Consider the following 23,141-nt stretch of genomic DNA (forward strand, 5'->3'; position numbering starts at 1 on the left):
CCTGGGTTCAGTGAGGGAGGAGGGCTGGGCCTGAACCCCTGAGTCTGAGGGAGGAGGGCTGGGGCTGGCCCCCTGGGTCTGAGGGAGGAGGGCTGGGTCTGGACCCCTGGGTCTGAGGGAGGAGGGCTGGGCCTGAACCCCTGGGTCTGAGGTAGGAGGGCTGGGGCTGGCCCCCTGGGTCTGAGGGAGGAGGGCTGGGGCTGGCCCCCTGGGTCTGAGGGAGGAGGGCTGGGGCTGGCCCCCTGGGTCTGAGGGAAGAGGGCTAGGTCTGGAGCCCTGGTCCTGAGGGAGGAGGGCTGGGTCTGGACCCCTGGGTCTGAGGGAGGAGGGCTGGGCCTGAACCCCTGGGTCTGAGGTAGGAGGGCTGGGGCTGGCCCCCTGGGTCTGAGGGAGGAGGGCTGGGGCTCGCCCCCTGGGTTCAGTGAGGGAGGAGGGTTGGGCCTGGACCCCTGGGCCTGAGGGAGGAGGGCTCGGCCTGGGCCCTTGGTCTGAGGGAGGAAGGCTGGTCCTGGACCCCTGGGTCTGAGGAGGAGGGCTGGGCCTGGACCCCTGGGTGTCAGGGAACGGGATGAACCTGGGGTCTAGGATTCTGGGCTGGTCATTAGAAATGCAGGTTTCTGGCACAAGAGAGTTTTATTCTGAGTGTGAGTTAAGAGGACCCAGCAAATCCCCCTTCAGTGCTCACAAGGCCTCCCCAGCACCTGCCCAGGCCCCTCAGTGACAGTCCCAGGACTCTCCAGTTCATCCTTCAGTTCGGCTGCCTTCCAGGGTCTGTGGACTCTCCCCTGCCCTGGACTCAGTTTACCCACTGCTCCTGAGCATTGTGGGCATGGGAAGGAAGCACCCCCTTTGGTCCCTGGGACTCCTTGTCACTACCCCACATCATCCCACAGCGGACTGCTCCACCGCCTCACCCACGCATCCTGGCCGCCTCTTCTACAGCTGGGATCTACAGCTATGGGGACTTCCTGTCTATTCCCGCGACTGACACCGAGCCTGAGTACGGGCGCTGGGTTTGCCAGTTCTAGAACGAGGGGGGGAAATTCCCTTCTGCTGTCCAGACCTCAAAGCCAGAGGCTTGTCCAGGGCACAGGCTGGCCACGTCAGAGGGGGCCCTTGTCAGGGCCAGCCCCCGGCTCCTGAGCGACAGGCCCAGCCTGGCTGCTGGAGGCCTCTGGGTCCTGGGAATTTGGGTGCAGGATCATCACCAAATCTCCTTCGGCTTGGGGACAAGTAGCGGAGGCGGTGGGCAGGGATCGGGGGCAGGGGGCTAGCCCAGGGCTGGGACCGTGCCAGTGGACGGGAGTCAGCCTCAGCCCAGGGCCCCCCTCCAGTGCCCCGCTGCCTCATCAGGGCCTTGGCAGGAGTATCCTTAGAACCCCAGGATTTCTTGAGCTGTGGAGGGAAAAAGTGGGAGATGAGAGGTGGCTTTGTGGATCCACAGACAGGGAGGGAGGAGGTGAAGGAGGACAGTAGTTCTTTTTTTTTTTTTTTTTTTTTTTTTGCAGTACTGGGGATAGAATCCAGGGGCATTCTACCTCCAGGATATTTTTTTTTTTTTTTTTTTTTTTTTTTTTTTTTTTGGTGGTACTGGGAGTGGAACCCAGAGGCTTTCTACCTCTGGGCTATACTCCCAGACCTATTTTATATTTTATTAGCAAACAGGGTCTCACTAAGTTGCTGAGAGCCTCACTAAGTAGCTGAGGCTGGCTTCGAACCTGTGTGATCCTCCTGTCTCAACCTCCCAAGCGCTGGGATTACAAGCATGTGCCACCGCACCCAGCTATTTTTTTTTTTTATTTTTGAAACAGGGTCTCACTCACTAAGTTGCAGAGTGAGACTGAGTAGCTGAGGCTGCCATGAACCACAATCCTCCTGTCTCAGCCTCCCAAATACTGGTATTACATATGTGCGCCACCATGTCCAGCTCTGATCCATATTTGTTTGTTTTTAGTTATTTTATTTATTTTTATTTATTTATATTTATTTATTTATTTATTTATTTATTTATTTATTTTGCGGTACTGGGGATGGAACCCAGGGGCATTCTACCTCCAAGCTAAACCCTCAGCCCTAAGCTGGGCATGGTGGTGCATGCTTATAATCCCAGCACTTGGGAGGCTGAGACAGGAAGATTGCACAGGTTCGAAGCCAGCCTCAGCTACTTAGTGAGGCTCTCAGCAACTTAGTGAGACCCTGTTTCCAAAAAAGTATAAAATAGGTCTGGGAGTATAGCCCGGAGATAAAAAGCCCCTGGGTTCCACCCCCAGCATGACAATAAATAAATAAATAATAAATAAATAATAAACCCTCAGCCCTATTTTTTATTCTTTATTTTGAAACAGGGTCTCACTAAGTAGCTAAGGCTGTCCGTGAACCACGATCCTCCTGTCTCAGCCTCCTGAATGCTGGGATTACAAGCATGTGTCACCACGCCTGGCTACTGGTTATTTCTTTTTATTTATTTCTTTCTTTTTTTTTTTTTTTTTTTTTGGTGGTACTGGGGTTCCTGGAAGCCCTTCTACCTCCGGGCTACACTCCCAGACCTATTTTTACATTTTTATTTGGAAACAGGGTCTCCTAAGCCAGCGCGCGAGGCTGGCTTCGAACCTGCGCGATCCTCCTGTCTCCGCCTCCCAAGCGCGGGGATTACAAGCGTGCGCCACCACGCCCGGCTGGTTATTTCATTTTAATAGGGGTTTGAACTCAGGAGCATTTTACCTCCAACAACACCCCCAGCCCAATTTTTATTTTTATTTTTATTTATTTTTTGGTGGGTCTGGAGATGGAACCCAGGGGCATTCGACCTCCAAGCTACACCCCCTGCCCTATTTTTTATTATTTATTTTGAAACTGGGTCTCACTGAGTTGCAGAGGGCCTCACTAAATAGCTGAGGCTGTCCGCGAACTGCAGTCCTCTGGCCTCAGCCCCCCTAATGCTGGGATTACAAGTGTGCGCCACCACGCCTGGCTCCCCAGCCCAATTTTTAAATTTTTATTTTAAAACAGGGTCTCGCTGGGTTGATGAGCCTCACTACTTGCTGCGGTTGTCCTCACCACCACGCCAGCTCTTTTTTTTCAGGACTGAATGCAAGAGCAGTCTAAGTCAGATACCCAGCCCCATTTTTTTCTTCCTTTTTTTTTTTTTTTTTGTGGTACTGGGGATGGAACCCAGGGCATTCTACCTCTGAGCTATACCCCCAGCCCGACTTTTTATTCTTAACTCTGAAACAGGGTCTCACTAAGTTGCCAAGGGCCTAAGTAGCTGAGGCTGTCCGCTAACTGCGATCCTCCTATCTCAGCCTCCCAAATGCTGGGATTACAAGCTTGCACCACCACTCCCAGCTTTGATTTTTTTTATTTTGAACAGGTTCTCACTAAGTTGCGGAGGGCCTCACTAAGTTGCTGAGACTGACCATGAACTTGTGATCCTCCTGTCTCAGCCTCCCAAGCACTGGTACTACAGGCATCTGCCACTATACCCAAATCTTTTTCTATTTGAAACAAGATCTCACTAAGTTGCTGAGGGTCTGGCTGAGTTGCTGAGGCTGGTCTCAAACCTGTGATCCTCCTGTCTTAGCCTCCCAAATTCTGAGATTACAAGCGTGCACCACGGGGCCTGGCACAGGTTGGGGTCTCTAAATATGAAGGGAGGTGAGAAGGGCCCTGAGCCTTAGGAAGGGAGAGGGGAGGCCTGGGACCCCAGACCCACAGAGTGGCGGAGGAGCCACATTTCCTCCTGGGTTTTGCAGCTGGGGAGGAACAGGAAGCAGCTGGCAGCTGCCTGGGGGAACAAATATTTGTCAAAGGAGGTGATGCTGGGTGAGGGCCGCCCAGGACAGGCCAAGGTGAGGACCTTGTCCCGGCCCATCCCTCTCCTCTTCAAGCTGAGACCGAGGAAGGTAACTCCAGGGACATCTCACCCTCTAAGGAAGCCTCTAGCTCCCACTCAGCAGATAGGGAAATCGAGGCTGGAGAACTGCACCTCTGGTCTGCGCGTGTCCTGGGTGACCCCTCCTGTCTCCCCTGTGCTGCTTGGCCCTTGCCCTTGAAACAGCCCACTTTACAGCTGAAGAAACTGAGGCTCAGAGAGGACGAGGCACCTGCCCGGGGCCCTCCAGCAGATTGGAGCAGGTTCTGTTGGAACTCTATCAGAGGAGTTTGGGGGAGACCCCTCTGAGCTCCCTAAATCACATCCAGCTCCCCAGTATCCCGCGACACACAAAAATGGGAAGCCAGCAAGTAGAGCACTGGAAAGCACCTCTTGGAAAGAAGCCCAGACTGAGATCTGGTCTCCAGGACCTCAGTTTCCCCATCTGTGAAATGGGTCAGTGAAATGTAACCACCTCAAGCAGGATGTGGTGGCGCACACTTGTAATCCCAGTACTTGTGGAGGCTGAGACAGGAGGATCCCCAGCCTTAGCAAGTACAGAGACTCTCATCAACCTCGTGAGACACTGTTTCAAAGTAAAAATTAAAAAATAGGGTTGGGGCAGAACTGGTGGTGCACGCTTGTAATCCCAGCATGCAGGAGGCTGAGACAGGAGGATCACAGTTTGCGGACAGCCTCAGCTACTTAGTGAGGCCCTTGGCAACTTAGTGAGACCTTGTTTCAAAATAAAGAATAAAAAATAGGGCTGGGGGTGTAGCTTGGAGGTAGAATGCCCCTGGGTTCCATCCCTAGTACCCCAAAATAACAACAACAACAATTATAATAATAATAGGGTTGGGGTGCAGCTGAGAGGTAGAATGCCCTGGGTTCAATCTCCAGTGTCACAAAAGAAAAAATGTAATCATTTCTGTAAAAGTGCCTAGTGCGCCCTGGCATGCAACAAGGGGCCTACAGAAGATGGTTGTCCTGACTGGGACAGCTTACTTAGCCTCTTTGAGCCTCCACTGTCCTATCTGTAAAAATCGGTATGATAAATCTGGGCACATTGGCACATGCCTGCGAGCCCAGTACTTGGGAAGCTGGATAGGAGGATGGCAGGTTCAAGGCCAGCCTCAGCCACTCAGTGAGCCCCTCAGCAACTTAGTAAGACCCTGTTTCAAAGTAAAGAGGGTTAAGCCGGACGTGGGGGCGCGCGCTTGTAATCCCAGCATTTGGGAGACTGAGACAGCAGGATGGCGATTTGAGGACAGCCTCAGCTACTTAGTGAGGCCCTTTGCAACTTAGTGAGACCCTGTCTCAAAATAAAGAATAAAAAAGAAAATAGGGCTGGTGATGTAGCTCAGAGGCAGAATGGCCCCTGGGTTTCATCCCCAGTACCAAAAATAAATAATGGGCATGATAGGGTGTAGCCTCACTGGTCTGGGATAAAGAAGTCATGAAATAACTAAAAATAAATTCCAGGCCAGCTGCATACCTATAATCCTTGTGTTTGGGAGGCTGAGAATGAGGAAGATTGCAGGTTTGAGGCCAGCATGTGGTAACTTAGTGAGATCCTGTTTCAAAATAAAAAATAAAATAGGACTGGGTAGAGGTAGAACGCCCAGGGGTTCAATCTCTTGTACAACAATAACAATTTTTTTGTGTGTGGTACTGGGGATGGAACTCAGGGGCATTCTACCTCCGAGCTACACCCCCAGCCCTATTTTTTATTCTTTATTTTGAAACAGGGTCTCACTAAGTTGCGGAGGGCCTCACTAACTAGCTGAAGCTGGCTATGAATCACAATCCTCTGGTCTCAGCCTCCCTCCCAAGTGCTGGGATTACAAGCGTGCGCCACCACACTCGGCTAATAACACAATTTTTAAAGTAGCTCAGTGGTAGAGCCGGGCGTGGTGGCACACGCTTGTAATCCCCGCGCTTTGGAGGCTGAGACAGGAGGATAGCACGGGTTCGAAGCCAGCCTCAGCTACTTAGGCTCTCAGCAACTTAGTGAGACCGTTTCCAAATTAAAAAAAAAAAAAAGGTCTGGGAGTATAGCCCGGAGGTAGAAAGCCTCTGGGTTCCACCCACAGTACCACCAAAAAAAAAAAAAAGTAGCTCAGTGGTAGAGCATTTGTCTAGCACCTCTTGAGGCCCTGGCTTCCAGTCCTAGCCCTGAAGAAAAAAAAACATTTTGAAAATTTACTGATGTCATTGTTATTATATTTCTTTGTCCTCACTGATGCCTCTTTCCATCTATACTGAGAATGAGTGTACTTTCTCAGCCCATTTCCTAGATGGACATACTGAGGTTCACTGGGCGTGGTGGCGCACACTTGTAATCCCAGCATTTGGGAGGCTGAGGCAGGAGGATTGCAGTTCGTGGCCAGCCTCAGCTACTTAGTGAGGCCCTGTTTCAAAGTAAAGAATAAAAAATAGGGCTGAGGATGTAACTCAGAGGTAGAATGCCCTGGGTTCTATCCCCAGTACTGCAAAAATAAATAAATAAATAAATAAAATAAATAAATAAATAAATCAGCTGGGCGTGGTGGCGCGCGCTTGTAATCCCCGCGCTTGGGAGGCGGAGCCAGGAGGATCACGCAGGTTCAAAGCTAGCCGTGTGTGCTGGCTTAAGAGACCCTGTTTTCAAATAAAAAAGTACAAAAATAGGTCTGGGAGTGTGGCCCGGAGGTAGAAGGGCTTCCAGGAACCCCAGTACCACCAAAAAAAAAAAAAAAAAAAAAAATCAATAAATAAGGAAGCCTGGAGTGGTGTAGAATGGAGTAGACAAAAAGGGCTCGGAAAGCCAGGCGCACACTTGTAATCCCAGCATTCGGGAGGCTGAGACTGAAGGATCAAGGTGCACGGACAGCCTCAGCTACTTAGTGAGGATCTTTGCAACTCAGTGAGATCCTGTCTCAAAATAAAGAATAAACATAGGGCTGGGGGTGTAGTTCAGAAGTAGAATGCCCCTGGATTCTATCCTCAGTACCGCAAAAATAAAAAATAAATAAAAAATAAAAAAAAGAAGAAAGAAAGAAAGAAAAGAAGAGAAAGAGCCGGGCGTGATGGTGTATGCTTTCGGGAGGCTGAGACCAGAGGATGGCGGTTTGTGGACAGCCTCAGATACTTAGTGAGGCCCTCTGCAACTCAGACCCTGTTTCAAAATAAAGAATAAAAAATTGGGCAGGGGGTATAGCTCAGAGGTCAAATGCTTCTGGGTTCCAGCCCCAGACCCACAAAAATAAATAAATAAATAAATAAATAAATAAATAAATAAAAATTAAAAAAGGAAGGAGGAAGGCAGGGAGGGAGGGGGGGACTTCCCACTGTTGTGCTTAGGACCAGGGGCCCTGGAGCCGACCCCACGCCTATGGCAGGCGCCTTCCCCTTTCTTGGCTTCTGCCCCCCGCCCTCTTCGGGCAGCAGCCCCGGGTCTCACCTCATTGTCACCGTCGCTAGAGCCGGACACCTGGGACAGGCGGCTCAGGTCCCACAGGGAGCGGCTGGGCCGGGCCGGGGCGCGCTGCACCGACCGTAGGATGTCGCTGAGCGCGGGCCCGGGGGCCGAGGGCTCCCGCCCCTGCAGGTCCCCGGGGACGCGGCCGGCGGCCAGGCGGGGGGCCAGCGGGCCGCGGGGCGGCAGCGGCGACACGGGGGCCACGGGGCAGCGGCGGGCTACGTGGTGCGGGCTGCGGGCCTGCTGCGGGGGGCCCGGGGCCGGGGCGGGTGGGAGCGGGCTGGAGGCTGCATACAGCGTCCGGAACTCCTGGCTGAAAGCATCGGCGATCTCCCCGGTCAGCAGGGTGACCAGGCCTCGGTGCAGGCGTGCATCGCTCCACGTAAAGCTGGGGACCGGAGCCGGGGGTCAGGATCCACGCAGCCCGGCTCCCATCCCTGGTCCCCAACCAGGTCCCAGGGCGGGCCAGGGCCTCAAGCAAGTCCTGTCTGTCTGTCTGTCTGTCTGTCTCTCTCTCTCTCTATATATATATATTATATAACATATATTATATAATATATATAAATTATATAAATATATATATTGCTGGGCGTGGTGGCGCACGCTTATAATCCCCGTGCTTGGGAGGCAGAGACAGGAGGATCGTGCAGGTTCGAAGCCAGCCGCTGCGTGCTGGCTTAGGAGACCCTGTTTCCAAATAAAAATGTAAAAATAGGTCTGGGAGTGTAGCCCAGAGGTAGAAGGGCTTCCAGGAACCCCAGTACCACCAAAAATTTAAAAAAATTAAAAATATATATATATATATATATATATATATATATTTTTTTTTCGGGTTTGGATTGGAACCCAGGGGCATTTAACCTCCAAGCTACACCCCAGCCCTATTTTTATTCTTTATTTTGAAACAGGGTCTCACTGAGTTGCAAAGGGCTTCACTAAGTAGCTGAAGCTATCCACAAACTGCAATCCTTCTGTCTCAGCCTCCTGAATGCTGGGATTACAAGCATGTGCTACCACACCCGGCTTCCCCCGCAACAGAATGAGAAAATGGAACTACCTACCTACCTAACACCTGGGAGCCCATGTGAGGACAACATGAGTTAAGATACTAATACCAGCTGGTCATGGCGGCCCATAGCTGTGACCCCACAGGAGGCTGAGACAGGAGGATCGCAGGTTTGAGGACAGTCTCAACAACTTATCAAGGCCCTGCTTCATTATGAAAACTGAGCCATGGCCCTTTGGCATTCTACCTCTGATCTACACCCCCAGCCCTATTTTTCATTCTTTATTTTAAAACAGGAGTTGCAACGGGCCTAAGTAGCTGAGGCTGGCCTCGAACCTCCTGTCTCAGCCTCCCCAATTCTGGGATTGCAAGTGTGTGCCACCATACCCACCTTAACTCCCGGTTTCTAAACCTGGCTCAGGGAATCTCAGTTGCAACCCGTTCCCTTCCAGGGCCTCAGTCTGCCTATCTGGAAAATGAATTCACCACGTTTGGAGGAAGGCTCCTAGGCATTCCCTAGGGGTGGGGTGGGGTGGGGGCAGGGGCAGGCTGCCTCTGGGCCTGCCGCCCTCCCCCACCTGTGACCTCAGCCCCAGCGGCCAGGAATGGTCTGTGAGGTCACTACATTCCGCTTCACAGACACTGTCCTCAGAGGTGGCCCATCTCCATCCCAAGCACTCAGGAGCTCCTGAGGGAGCCCAGGCATTGGGAAGTAAGGACATCCCAGGCTGCACGAGTCCCGCGGGCAGAAAGCTGGGCAGAAGGCTCATTCACTCGGCAGTTCCAGGACATCCAGGGAGCCCTCGGCCTGGCCTGAGCAAGGTCCCCGCCGCCAGGCTGCCATGGTCCTGGGCTGGCTGTTGCTTCTGGTGATGACTCTGCCCTCGCACGTGACAGGGGCTAAGGACTGCGTCTTCTGCGAGCTGACCGACTCCGTGCAGTGCCCGGGCACCCGCATGCGCTGCGGGGATGATGAGGACTGTTTCACGGGCCACGGGGTGGCCCAGGGCGTGGGCCCCATCATCAACAAAGGCTGTGTGCATTCCACCAGCTGCGGCCGGGAGGAGCCAGTCAGCTACATGGGCCTCACCTACACCCTCACCACCACCTGCTGCATCGGCCAGTTGTGTAATGAGGGCCACACAGGCAGCCGGACGGCAGGAGCCACCGCTGGCCTGGTGCTCGGCTTGCCACTGCTGCGACATTTGCTGTGACCGACCCGGAGGGCAGGGTCCTGGGCTGGTCTCCCAGCTGCATCACTCCCCTCGTGCCCCCGTCTCCACCCCTCCCCCCATTAAATGGCCAGAGGCCCTGGACAACCTCTCGTGGCCCTGGCTTTATCCATTCTAGGGTGTCCTGGGTCCACCAGAAACCCAGGCTCGGTAAGGCGCCCTCAGGCCTGACTAGCAATGGGGCCGCTGTTCAGTTTGTGGGTCTATTTCATTGCTTCTAAGACATGTATCTTTTTGCCCTTTCAATCAGGATGCCTCTTTCTTTTTTTTTTTTTTTTTTTTTTTATGGTACTGGGGTTCCTGGAAGCCCTTCTACCTTGGCTACACTCCCAGACCTATTTTATATTTTTATTTGGAAACAGGGTCTCTTAAGCCAGCGCGGCTGGCTTTGAACCTGCGGGATCCTCCTGTCTCCGCCTCCCAAGCGTGGGGATTACAAGCCTGTGCCACCACGCCCGGCCAGGATGCCTTTTTCTACTGATGGCAGGTTAGAGTCGATGAAATTTGGTTTAAATAATAATAATAAACAGTAGCTGATGTTTATGAAGCTTTTTTTTTTTTTGGGTGCTGGGGATTGAAACCAGGGGCATCCTATCTCCAAGTTACACCCTCAGCCCTATTTTATTTTTTTTCTTCTTGAAACAGGATCCTGATAAGTTGCTGAGGGTCTCGAGAAGTTACAGGGACTGGCCTCAAAGTGCAACCCTCCTGTCTCAGCCTCCTGAGGACTGAGATTACAGGTGTGTGCCACCACACCTGGCCATGGAGCACTTCTCATGGTACGTGCCAGGTAACATCCCAGACTCAGTGGTGTGTGTGTTCCCGGACCGACAGCATCAGCATTAACTAAAAACTTGCTGGAAATGCACATCCTCGGGCCCTATCCCAGGCCAGGCAAACAAAAGGTGACAGAAAGCTGTGTTTCAACAGGTGACTCTAACGTATGCACGGGGCCGAAGCCACAGTTCTAAAGCAGTGGCCCGGCTGGGCATGGTGGCACATGCCTGCAACCCCAGTACTTGGGCGGCTGAGACAGGAGGATTGCAGGTTCTTCGAGGGCAGCCTCAGCAATGTAGTGAGACTCTCATAAACCTAGTGAGACCTTGTTTCAAAATAAAAATAAGATTGGGTTGAGGGTGTATCCTGAAGATAGAAGGACCATGGGTTCCATTGACAATATCACAAAAAATAAAGCAATGGTCCTTTGCTGGGTGCTTCTGTGCCCCAGAGAGAAGGGGCAATGTCTGGAGAACATTCTGGCTATCATAATTTTTTTTTTGATACTGAAGATTGAACCCAGGGGCATTCTACCTCTGAGCTACACTGAACTACATCCCCAGCCCCTTTAAAAATTTTTTTTGAGTGGGGCGTGTGTGGTAGCGCACGCTTGTAATCTCAGTGCTTGGGAGGCTGAGACAGGAAGATCTGGGTTCACAGACAGCCTCAGCTACTTAGTGAGGCCCTTTGCAACTTAGTGAGACCCTGTTTCAAAATAAAGATTAAAAAAATAGGGTTGGGGGTGTATCGCTTGGAGGTAGAATGCCCCTGAGTTCAATCCCCAGTACTGAAAAAAAATTTTATTTTGAACAGGGCCTCACTAAATTGTGGAGGCTGGCCTTGAACCTGTGATCTGTCTCAGCCTCCCAAGTACTGGGATTATTTTTTTTTTAAGCACTAGGGATTGAACTTGAAGGCTTTCTACCTCCAAGCTCTAGCCTTATTTTATTTTTATTTTGAAACAGGGCCTCACTAAATTGCTGAGGGCCTCATAAGTTGCTGAGGGATAGCCGCAGACCTGTGATCCTCCTGTTTCAGCCTCCCAACTTCTGGGATTACAAGCATGTGCCACCACGCCCAGCTCCAAGTAATAGGATTACAAGCATGTACCGACTGCCATGCCCAGCTGCCCTATTTTTTATTTTGAAACAAGGTTTCACTAAGTTTGAGAGCCTCTCCAAGTTGTTGAGGCTGGCTGGGAACCTGCAATCCTCCTGTTTTAGCCTTCCAAGTACTGGAATTAGAGGTGTGCACCACCACACCTGGCTGGTTGTCATAATTATAGAGGCGAGGGGTGGAGGCTGGGGACGCGGCCCGCATCCTACGAAGCTCATGGCAGCCCCAAGAGTCAGTCCAAAATTCGAGTGATACCCCTGTTGAGCAGTATTGCTCTAGATGGGCCTAGTGCTGCTAGCTCACCTATATAGTGGGAACGGAGGCACAGAGGGGTGTAATAAATTGCCTGCAGTCACACAGCTCAACTGGCAGAGCTAAGATCTGAATCCAGGCCACCTGGCCCCAGAGCCCCACGCCCCAGTTTTCCAGATTAGGAATCACAGGGCCAAAGAGAGTCCTTCCCAAGTCTACTAACCAGGTCAGCTCCAGGGCTGGCCCAGCACTCGAGCAGACAGGCCTCCAACCCCAAGCCCGTCCTGCAGCAGGACACTTCCTCCTAGGAAGGGTGTTTGGACTCATCTAACAGAACACAGAGAGGCCCAGAAAGGGGAGGCCACCCTGAGCCCCCTGCTGCAAAGTGCGGGGAGGTATGGGGTGGGGGGGCATACCTGTAGGATCCGGAGATGACCCTGTCGCCATCCAGGAGCACAAACTTCTCCCTCACATCGCCGCTCACCTGCCGTCGCCAGCGGCTCTGGAAAGTGCAGCCCCGCACAATGCGGATGTCCAGGTTCTGGAGGGGTGGGGGTAGGGAGGGCACAACTGGCTCAGGCCCACCCTGCGGACATGGGGTCCCTCCAGGCTGGTGGTAGCTGCCTCTGTAGAAGCCACTCAAATGTCCCCAGAGCCACTGATACCAAGTTCCCTGAGGAGTCTTTTGGGGATACCCCTCAGTGGCCCAGAGCCCCAGAGGGATGTTCACTGCCATTCCCCTCCACCACCCCAGGCCTGGGGCATCGGGTCTCAGGGGGTGCTCTCGGCCGACATCCTTCTCAGTGGCCGGGATGACCCGCAAGGGTCTCCCTCTGCTCCCCCAGCACCAGGGGAATGGGGAGACCAGGGCCCTCTGGCCCAGCCCTACCTCCATGGCCCAGGGGTTCACCCCCATTTGCTGGGCCAGTGCCAGGAAGGCCGGCAGCTGCCTGTGGTCCAGGAGGAGGTAAACTGGTACCCAGCGGTGCGTGGCGGCGTCTACCAGGTCCGAAAGCAGGTCTGGGTCAGTAAAGACGTCCATGACCACAGCTACTAGCTAGAGAGTGAGGACAAGGGGCGTGAACATGAGGATGAAACCTAGGATTTGGGGGACACCCAGAGATGGGGCCCGCCCTGACATTAAGGCACTGGGGGTGAGGTTCTCTGGAGTCTGGGGGTTTAAGGTCCTGGCTACCAAGGGATATTCGAGGGGGGGTCCAGGGGAACCCTAGACGCAGAATGAGAAATAGGCAGCCTTTGGAAACCCCACCCCCTAAGTGCTGGAAAACCATCTTCATCACATGTTGACCGGGCATGGTGGTGGTAGTCTCAGTACTAGGAAGGCTGAGACAAAGATCGCAAGTTCGAGGCCAGCCTCAGCAACTTAGTGAGACTCATCAACTTAGCGACATCTTGTTTCAAAAGAAAAAAAATAAAATACGGCTGTGGGTATAGCTCTGAGATAGAATGCCCCTTGGTTCAATCCCTAGTACCAAAATAAATAAATAAACAAATAAACAAATAAATAAATCACATACCTACAAGGGTGAACAGGTCTCTGAACCATGACAGTATGGTGCCCAAATGTCCAGCACAGCCCTGCTCTGGGTCAGGGGCTGACAGTGCACCTCTGGGTGCTCCTGAGTAACCTGAGTGCTGGGGTGGGGTGACCTTCTAGACCACCAAGGCATGCTTTGAGTGCCCCAGTGTGAGAGCACAAGGTAGCAGTGGTGATAAACTTTTTTTCCCCAGTCAATGGTCTAGGTTCAAATCCTCACTCAGCCACCTACAGGCAAGACATTTTTTTTTTTTTTTTTTTGTACTGAGGGTGGAACCCAGGGGCTTTCTACCTCTGGGCTATATTCCCAGACCTATTTTATACTTTATTTGTGGTGGTACTGGGGGTGGAACCCAGAGGCTTTCTACCTCCGGGCTATACTCCCAGACCTTTTTTTAAAAAATATTTTATTTGGAAACAGGGTCTCACTAAGTTGCCAAAAGCCTCACTAAGCAACTGAGGCTAGCTTCGAACCCGTGCGATCCTCCTGTCTCAGCCTCCCAAGTGCGGGGATTACAAGCGTGCGCCACCACACCCGGCTATTTTATACTTTATTTGGAAACAGGGTCTCACTAAGTTGCTGAGAGCCTCACTCAGTAGCTGAGGTTAGCTTTGAACCTGTGCGATCCTCCTGTCTCAGACTCCCAAGCGCTGGGATTACAACCCTGCGCCACCACACCTGGCATTTTTTTTTTTTTCCAGTACTAGGAATTTAACCCAGGGGCAATCTACCTCTGAGCTACACCCCCAACCCTATTTATTAATGTTTATTTTACTTATTTATTTTTAATTAACTAATTAATTTTTGCAGTACTGGAGAGGAATCCAGGGGCATTCTACCTCCGAACTATACCCCCAGCCCTATTTTATATTCTTTATTTATTTTTTGGTTTTTTTTTTTTTTTTTTTTTTTTTTTTTTTTGGTGGTACTGGGGTTCCCGGAAGCCCTTCTACCTCTGGGCTACACTCCCAGACCTATTTTTACATTTTTATTTGGAAACAGGGTCTCCTAAGCCAGTGCGCGCGGCTGGCTTCGAACCTACGCGATCCTCCTGTCTCTGCCTCCCAAGCGCGGGGATTACGAGCGTGCGCCACCACGCCCGGCCTTATATTCTTTATTTTGAAATAGGGTCTCACTGAGTTGAAAAGGGCCTCACTAAGTAGTAGCTGAGGCTGTCTGCAAACCCAGATCCTCCAGCCTCAGCCTCCCAAAGGCTGGGATTACAAGCGTGTGCCACCATGCTAGGCTTCAGGCAAGAGATTTAACTGCCCTGTGCCTGTGTTTTCCCATTTCAATGGGCGTAACAGTTCTACCTCCCAGGGCTCCTGGAGGACCCCACATTAGCCTGTGGGAGGCACCTGGCATGGAAGCTGGTGGACACCAGGACAACTTCTGAACAGTGGGTTTCCAGAGGCTGCAGAGGAGGCAGCTGAGGGTTGCCTGGGTTGGGGGTAGGGGCAGGCTGAGACTAGGGGAGAGGGGAGAGTCATTATTTGCTTTAGTCAGGTCTAATGGTATATGCCTGGAATCCCAGGTCTTAAGAAGCTGAGACAGGAGGATCTCAGGTTTGAGGCCAGCCTCAACAATTTAGTGAGACCTTTAGCAACTTAGTGAAATTCTGTTTCAAAATTAAAAGCTGTTGGGAGGCTGAGATATGAGGATCTCAGCTTCATGGCCAGCCTCAGTTATTTACTGAGGCCCTCTGCAACTTAGTGAGACCCTGTTTCAAAATAAAAAAAGAGCTGGGCATGGTGGTACACGTTTTTAATTCCAGCATTTGGGAGGCTGAGACAGGAGGATCGTGGTTCACGGACAGCCTCAGCCACTTAGTGGGACCCTTTGCAACTCAGTGAGACCTGTTTCAAAATAAAGAATAGCCAGGCGTGGTGGCACATGCTTGTAATCCCCGTGCTTGGGAGGCTGAGACAAGAGGATGGCACAGGTTCGAAGCCAGCCTCAGCTACTTAGTGAGGCTCTCAGCAACTTAGTGAGACCCTGTTTCCAAACAAAATATAAAATAGGTCTGGAAGTATAGCCCGGAGGTAGAAAGCCCCTGAGTTTCACCCCAGTACCACCAAAATAAAAAATAAAAAAAGAATAATAAAAAATAGAGCTGGGGGTAGAGCTCAGAGGTAGAATGTCCCTGGGTTCAATCCCCAGTACCACAAATTAATAATAATAATAATAATAATAATAATAATAAGTAAAAATAAAAGACTAACGCTGGGCATGGTGGCACACGCTTGTAATCCCCGTGCTTGGAAGGTGGAGACAGGAGGATTGCGCAGGTTCAAAGCCAGAGACCCTGTTTCCAAATAAAAAGTATAAAAATAGATCTGGGAGTGTAGCCCAGAGGTAGAAGGGTTTTCAGGAACCCTAGTACCACACACACACACACACACACACACACACACACACACACATACACAGAGACTAAAAAATAGGGCTGGGAGTGTAGCTCAAAGGTAGAATGCCCGTGGATTTAATTCCTGGTACCGCAAAAATAAATAAATAAATAAATAAATAAAATATAAAAATAAAAAGCTGGGCATCTTGGTACACACCTGTAATCATAGTACTTCAAAATAAAAGGGCTAGGGCTATAGCTCAGAGACAGAATACCTCTGGGTTCAATCCTCAATACCACCAAATAAAAAATGTAAAGAATGGGAGCCAGGCGTGGTGGCGCACACTTGTAATCCCAGTACCTGTGAGGCTGAGACAGGAGGATCTGGGTTCGCAAACAGCCTCAGCTACTTAGTGAGGCCCTCTGCAACTTAGTGAGACCCTATTTCAAAAATAAAGAATCAGGCCAGGCGTGGAGGCGCATGCTTATAATCCCAGTATTTGGGAGGCTGAGACAGAAGGATCGCACAGGTTGGAAGCCAGCCTCAGCTACTTAGTGAGGCTTTCAGGAACTACGTGCAACCCTGTTTCCAAATAAAGTATATAAAAAAATAGGTCTGGGGGTGTAGCAAGAAGGTAGAAAGCCCCTGGGTTCCATCCCCAGTAGCACAGAAAAAGACAGAAAGACAGAAAGACAGAAAGAGAGAAAGACAGAAAGAAAGAAAGAAAGAAAGAAAGAAAGAAAGAAAGAAAGAAGAATAGTTGGGCTGGAGGTATAGCTCATAGGTAGAATGCCTATGGGTTCAATTCCCAGCACCACAAAAAAATTAATAATTAAAGGGTAGGGGTGTGGCTCAAAGGTAGAATGTCCCTGGTTCAATCTCCAGTATCCTCTGAAAATAATATTTAGTTTAAGCCGGGCCGTGGTGGCGAATGCTTGTAATCCCAGCATTTGGGAGGCTGAGACTTGAGGACTGCGGTTCAAGGACAGACTCAGCTACTTAGCAATGCCCTTTGCAACACAGCAAGACCCAGTTTCAAAATAAAGCATAGAAATAGGGCTGGGGGTGTGGCTCGGAGGTAGAATGCCCCAGGGTTCCATCCTCAATACCACACACACCCCCCCAAAAAAAAATTTAGTTTAAGGGACACGAATACCTAAAGGCAGGCAGGTATCAGGAGAGGGTACGGACCCTGGGATCTGAGGGGTAAAGGTAAAAAGCCTGGGGCCTGGACCCCTGGACTCCAGGGACATGGGTCCTGGGGATGTGGGCTTGCAAGTCCCAGGAATGGCTGGTCCCAGTTCTGGGAGACAGCACATGTGGATGTCCAGGTAGGAGGGGAGCCCGGGCCCTGGGGTACTCACCTTGTGGGCAGCCTGGATTTCTCGGCGCACCAGCTCCTTAAGAGGTGGGTGTCCCTCGCTGGGTGGCTGGGTGTACAGCTGTGCCTGGGTGATACCCTTCCAGGCAGTGTCCTCTGGCCAGCCCAGCCGCAGCAAGGGCGCTGTCTCCTCTGACTGCCCAGGCCAGTAGGTCAGGCTGTCCAGGTCCCCAGCAGCGCTAGTCGCTCTATCTGCTGCCCCTCCGGGCTCCTGCTGGGCCACTGTCCAGTCTTTGGCCGCCGCCTCCAAGCCCTGGACCTCACTCCCACTCAGGAAGGGCCGCAGCCCCTCCTGCTGCACACAGGCCTGGAAGGCCTCTGAGCCCTTGCTCAGCAGAGCTTCGAGTGCCAGCCGCTGGCCTTCGGAATACAAGAAGCCAGGGCTGGCCTCAGTCAGGGCCAGCACCCCGGCCCCTGGTTCCACCCCTTCTAGCGCTGCCAGCTGCGAGGCCGCCATCCAGGCAGGACTGTGTGAGGCTGGTCGCCGAGGGTCTGGCTGTCACTGGGGGGCTGACCATCTGGGGGTCCTGACAGGCAGACTCTACGAGGCCACGGGGCTTCTAGGCAGCCCTGCAAATCACACGGCTCCCTGCTGCTGTCCTTAGCTCCCAGTCCCAACAGTCTCCCTAAATGGCCGATAGCCTGAGGTCTCACTGTGCTCAGCCAGCCACCTCCGAGTCTCCAGCGGGGCCACCCCTCAACTGGCCATCTCAACCACACAGCCACCTCAGCCTGCTGGCCACAACACCCCTCGGCTACCCCAGACTCAGGCGACCCCTTCCACGCAACAGGCTGTCTGCTTGTCTCCAAACACCCAATTGCTGGTTACCAACAGTATGGCAGGCTGCCAGTTTGTCTCACTGACCTTTCCCGGATTATTTAACTGCCAATCTCAATCCCGGCAGCTCCACGGAGCAGCCTGTCTCAGGCAGACTCTGTCCGGGGGCTGGCACTGCCTGCACCTCAGTGGCTAACCATAAAGGGTGCCTCCTCATCAGACCTGCTCTCAGCCTTGAAGGAATGCACTTCAGCCTGGACTCTCAGCATAGCTCCCCCACCCCTAGTCTCCTCCAGTCAACAGGTCCTCTGCTCCCAGGACCCTCACAGGCCCCCAAGCCGCTCTCGCTGGGGGTCAGATCCACTTCCTGGAGTTCCCATTACTATAGAACCTGATCTGTTCGAAGGCTAAGCAGACCTTGCTCCTCAGGTGGCTGCAGCTGCTTGTACCAGGGCCCCAGAGCCGTCTTGGGTCCTCCTCTGACTAGGGCAGCGGCCTGGCCAAGCCTGGATTTCTGCCCCAATGCCGGTCTCCCACCAGCTGCCCCACCTTTTCCTGGCCAGGGACAGTGTCCAGCCCTGTCTCCCTCCCGGCCCCCAGGTGTTGATCCCTAGGAACCAGCTACCCCACCCTGTAATCCCAGCAAGCCGGGCACCTGCCTTCCTCTAAACCACAGCGAGGGGCCCAGCACAAGGAAGAGGAAGCACCTGGCCTCCCTCCTGCCCCTCCCATCCCCGTTCGGCCCTGCCCACAGTCCAGCCTTCTACCCCGGTCCTCCCACCATATCTTGCCTTCAGATGGGGGAAGACTGCAGATCAGCTTTCTACTCCAGTGGCCCCGGTCTCATTCTTTAGGCGTTGGCCTGGGACCTGGAGAACCCAGCCCCTTGTGTAAACATGGGGTGGGCCATGCAGGGCTGCCTGTCCAGGGGCTGGCCCTCTGCCAAACTCAGGCTTCCGGTGACCAGGAGAGGGGCGGCACACTTTGCCAGACACCTGGAAGTAGGTGGGGCTCTGATCCTAGGGGCAGAAGGTCTAACAGGTGCAGGGATGCGAATACCGCGCCTGTGCTGCCCAGACCCAGAGGGCTCGGGGCACCACCCACAGGCCAGAGATGAAAGGCTCTTCCTAGAGGCTGACCCAGGGCAGCTTGGCACCCCACTGCAGACAGCAGCCTCCCACTGTGTACCGCCTGCCCCATTAACACGCAGAGGGCCACCAGAGTCCAAAATCTTTTTATTAACAAGAATAAGATCTGGGTTAGTTTTTGTAGCCACGGCTGGCCCGCCGGCCTCTGGCACGCTCAAACTTCCGGCCCTTGGAGCGGACATAGGGTCTGTGGAGAGAAGCAGAGGGTTAGAGGAGCCACCCTGCAGGGAACCTGGAAGACCAAGAGGCCTACAGCCCCCCACCCCGCCAGCTGGGGCCTCAGCAGGATGCCTGCTCTGAGAGCCTTCCAGGGGAACTGGGACAGGCAGCTGACTGCCGAAAAGGCTTGGCAGCACAGGCCAATATGCCACAGGCAGCTGACCCCAGGAGCCCACTGAGTGAGTAAAACACGCACTCTAGGTGCCATGGCCAACGGACTGCACCCCACCCCACCCCCACCCAGGTGTGGTAGACAGGAGGGGCAGCTGAAGGGGCGAGGCAAGGACACTCACTTGGTGTGGCTGTGAGGGGTGCCAGGAGCCTTGCCGAAATGCCGGTACACCTCTCGGCCCTTGCGAGGACCTGGGGGAAGAGGGGTGATGAGGGCAGGCCAGGTGCAAGGCCAGGATGCGCCTGATCCAGGCCCAGGTGGTCAAAGGCATCACATCCCAACCTCCACAGCAGACACCACTTGTCACTCACCAGAGAGCAGGACGGTGCCGCAGCCCTTGGGGGAGTCCAGGGCCAGCTGGTCAAAGGTGAGGATCTTGCCACCAGCCTTGAGGATGCGGCTGCGGGCCCTACTGCTCACCCGCAGCGCACAAACCTGGGAAAGTGGGCCAGGTAGAGTCAGAGCCCCAGGGGGGCCGCTGGCCTCACCACACACCGCCCTGGCCCAGCGCCAACCATCACCCACTACCAGGTGCTTGGTGAGGTGACCACAGCTGTTCCCATTTACTTATTGGCACTGGGGATTAAACCCAAGGGGCATTCTACTTCTGAGCTACACCCCCAGCCCTATTTTTGTTTGTGTATGTGTGGTACTAGGGTTTGATCCCAAGAGAATTCTACCTCCAAGCTATAACCCCAGCCCTATTTTAGTCTTTATTTTGAACCATGGCTTCACTAAGTAGCCGAGGCTGGCTGCGAACCTGTGATCTTCCTGTCTCAGCCTCCCAAGTACTAGGATTATAAGCATGCCCCACCACACCCAGCTTCCCAGCTCTATTTTTTCTTTATTTTGAAACAGGGTCTCACTAAGACACAGAGGGCCTCACAAATTGCTGAGGCTGGCCATAAACCTGTGATCCTCCAGTCTCAGCCTCCCAAGTATGAGGATTACAAGCATGGGCCACCACACCATATTCTATCTTACTTGGAAACAGGGTCTTGCAAGGTTGATGGGAATCTCACCACTTGCTGAGGCTGTCCTTGAACCTTTGATCTACCTGCCTCAGCCTCCTAAGTACTAGAATTACAAAGCATGCTCCACCATGCCTGGCTGTTTTATTTTGAAACAGGGTCTCAATGGATTGCTGAGTCTTTATTTTTTTTGGTGGTACTGAGGGTGGAACCCAGGGGCTTTCTACCTCCGAGCTACACTCCCAGACCTATTTTATATTTTATTAGGAAACAGGGTCTCACTAAGTTGCTGAGAGCCTCACTAAGTAAGTAGCTGAGGCTGGCTTCAAACCCGTGCGACCTTCCTGTCTCAGCCTCCCAAGTGCAGGGATTACAAGCATGCGCCACCAGGCTTGGAGAGTTTTTTAAGTTGCTGAGGCTGGCCTTGAGAACCTCTCTGATCCTCTCAGCTCAGGCTTCCCCTTCCAAGTACTAAGATGACAGATATGTGCCCCCCACACCCAGATGACAGCAGCTATTCTTTTGAACTGCAACCTTCTAGTCTCAGCCTCCTGAATTCTGGGATTACAAGTGTGCGCCACCATGCCTGACTCAAAAACCTCCAGCCTGGATCCCTCATGTATTATGGAGGCAAAAGCCAATCTAGAGCTGAGCCCAGCTGCCAGCCCAGAGGGGCTTGTCGAGAACTTCTGCCACAAACATTGACCCATCCCACCCTGCCTGAACACCACCAGGATAGCGCGATGCTTGCAGTGGCACCACCGCAGAGCATGGACCCGAGCTGCAGCCCCACCTCACTCACCTTCAGTTTGGGCACCTCCAGAACCCGCACGTCATCTGTTACGGTCCCCACGACCACAGCTGTCTTGTTTTCCCGGCCAGGAAGCTTCATCTTCCGGATCTTGTGGGGATACACATCATAAAGTCTGGTTTTAAAACCTAATTCCCCTGCTTCATGCGCCCCAAGGACAGGACAGCCATGTCTTCACATGGGCTCGGGCCACCCACACCTCCCCTACACCAGGCTACAACAAGGCCTGGTCTCAGATCTAACTTGGGATTAAATTCAGGCTTCACACCCCAGGCAAACACTTCACCAACAGCCTCTGGAGAAGACTGTAGACATGTAGAAACCCCCCTTCTGTGACCCGCAGGCCAGGGCAATCTCACAGAGCCACGCCAGTTGTCCAGATAACTGCAACCAAAGCTCAGGGTGCTGCACTCACTGACGGCCTCAGCAACCCAGGGGAAAGCCAGGTTGCTCCTGCACAGCCTCCAGACCCCCATGTTCCTGGACCAGCCACTCACCATCCGGGAAAGGGACAGAGGTGGCCGGTTGGTGCGACTCATAAACAACCTCTTCAGCACAACTTGGTTGAAGGTAGAGTTGGTCCTTCTGGCCAGAAACCTATACAGCTGGAAGAGAAAGAAAATGAGAACACAGTCGACTCTCCTTCCCATTAATTTTCTGGTGAGAAAGCATATATATGAATGACTTAGACGAGAAAGGCTGTTATGGCTCCTCCCATCCTAATGAGCATGAGGGAGAGTGGGTCCAGGTCCTTCCTGGCCAGGCACCCAGAAAACCCCCTCCCCACTCCCAAATTGTGCACATCCTGGAGACTAGCTCTGGGACAGAACCAGAGATGGAGTCTGGCCTACAAGCCCCAGCCTCACCTTGACCAACAGCCTTAGGTAGATGTCCTGGCTCTTAGGCTCCTTGCGGCGAACCTTTCGGTCCTTATTATGGCGGATGTCGACTCCCTGTAGGGGTGAAGGAAACATGGTCTCAATCCTGCATCTGGCCAGATTACCCCCAAAACGTTCTCAATGATCATTTATCTACCAACTAAGCAAAGCCAGGGTCTGGAGACAATAGCTCATATCCCAGGTACACCACTGAGCCTTCTCAAAAGGGGTCCATACAATATGCAAAGCTCTCAGCACAGGGCTCACAGTGCCTTAAGGTTTTGTCACACACCAACCATATCGATAATTCTCTAAAAATATCTTAGCAAGTACCTAAGTATTACTTAAGTTTTCAAACTTACTTTCATACCCCAAGGAGAACTCAAAATAAACCAATGGCACACTCTCTGAGTAGGTACAGCAACAAGTCGAGAGGACATTACAAAACCTCCTATGCAGTCTCCTTCAAACTCTATGTAGTATATCCCCACATTAAAGCCAAAAAGTCACGGGAAAACCCACCATTTCCGCATCCTCTACTCGCCGTTCTGGGGACACTGGTTACCGCAAACTGTCTCGGTTATAACACACACTAGTTATGTATTAAGGGCTCCCATTTAGCCAGCACTCACGGTGTGCAAGACCCCGTGATAAACGCCACCTACGAACTACGTCTTCCAAACTCAGAGTAGTGTGAGGTGGGGTCACTATATGACTAAGAAAAAGGTATAAGACACAGACCTCGAAAGCAACACGGTGGGCGGGCACCGAGACTGAAGGGAGGCCGCCGGGGCCCCGGCCGAGCCTGGCTCCCGACCGTCCCTGAACCCGACTTCACAGACCAGAGGCCCAGCAAAGCGGACACCGCGCCGGCCGGCCGGGGTCGGGTGCTGGCTACGCCACTCGGCCTCCCTACGCCCCAGGTCGGTCGTCGTCCAACGGGGATGACAACACACGACTACGCGACCGGCCCATCCCCGGTCTCCGGGCGCCAGAGTAGCTTCCTTCCCAGCAGGCCGCCTCCTCCGGACACCCGCGGCACCCCCGTCCCCCTGCGGCGCGCCCCCAGCCCGAGGCCGCCGAGGATGGCAGCGGATAGACAAGCCCTGAACGCCACAAGACGCGCTCACCATGATGGCGCCTCCTGCTCAGCCAGGTCCGG

General features: G+C 53.0%; 3 protein-coding genes across 3 annotated transcripts; 1 reads left to right on the forward strand and 2 right to left on the reverse strand.

Annotated features, from left to right (window-relative positions):
• Window positions 1-1,119: 1,119 nt before the first annotated feature.
• Window positions 1,120-17,459, reverse strand: FAM83E (family with sequence similarity 83 member E; the record flags this gene model as incomplete). Its single annotated transcript, XM_080703660.1, has 5 exons — window positions 1,120-1,395; window positions 7,314-7,719; window positions 12,131-12,255; window positions 12,604-12,771; window positions 16,986-17,459. 5 exons carry the CDS (start codon window positions 17,457-17,459, stop codon window positions 1,120-1,122), a joined length of 1,449 nt encoding a protein of 482 aa, XP_080559786.1.
• Window positions 9,180-9,551, forward strand: SPACA4 (sperm acrosome associated 4; the record flags this gene model as incomplete). The annotated part of the gene is made up of 1 exon (XM_080703212.1): window positions 9,180-9,551. One exon carries the CDS (start codon window positions 9,180-9,182, stop codon window positions 9,549-9,551), a length of 372 nt encoding a protein of 123 aa, XP_080559338.1.
• A 1,580-nt stretch (window positions 17,460-19,039) lies between the features above and the next one.
• Window positions 19,040-23,141, reverse strand: RPL18 (ribosomal protein L18; the record flags this gene model as incomplete). Its single annotated transcript, XM_080703661.1, has 7 exons — window positions 23,110-23,141; window positions 21,968-22,054; window positions 21,599-21,706; window positions 21,093-21,191; window positions 19,631-19,754; window positions 19,441-19,510; window positions 19,040-19,115 (listed from the first exon to the last, which is right to left on the reverse strand). The coding sequence occupies exons 1-7, from the start codon at window positions 23,110-23,112 to the stop codon at window positions 19,040-19,042; spliced, it is 567 nt and encodes a 188-aa protein (XP_080559787.1). The 5' UTR covers window positions 23,113-23,141.

The sequence above is a fragment of the Muscardinus avellanarius genome (genome assembly GCF_963383645.1).
Source record: "Muscardinus avellanarius genome assembly, chromosome: 10".
NCBI classification, from domain to species: domain Eukaryota; kingdom Metazoa; phylum Chordata; class Mammalia; order Rodentia; family Gliridae; genus Muscardinus; species Muscardinus avellanarius.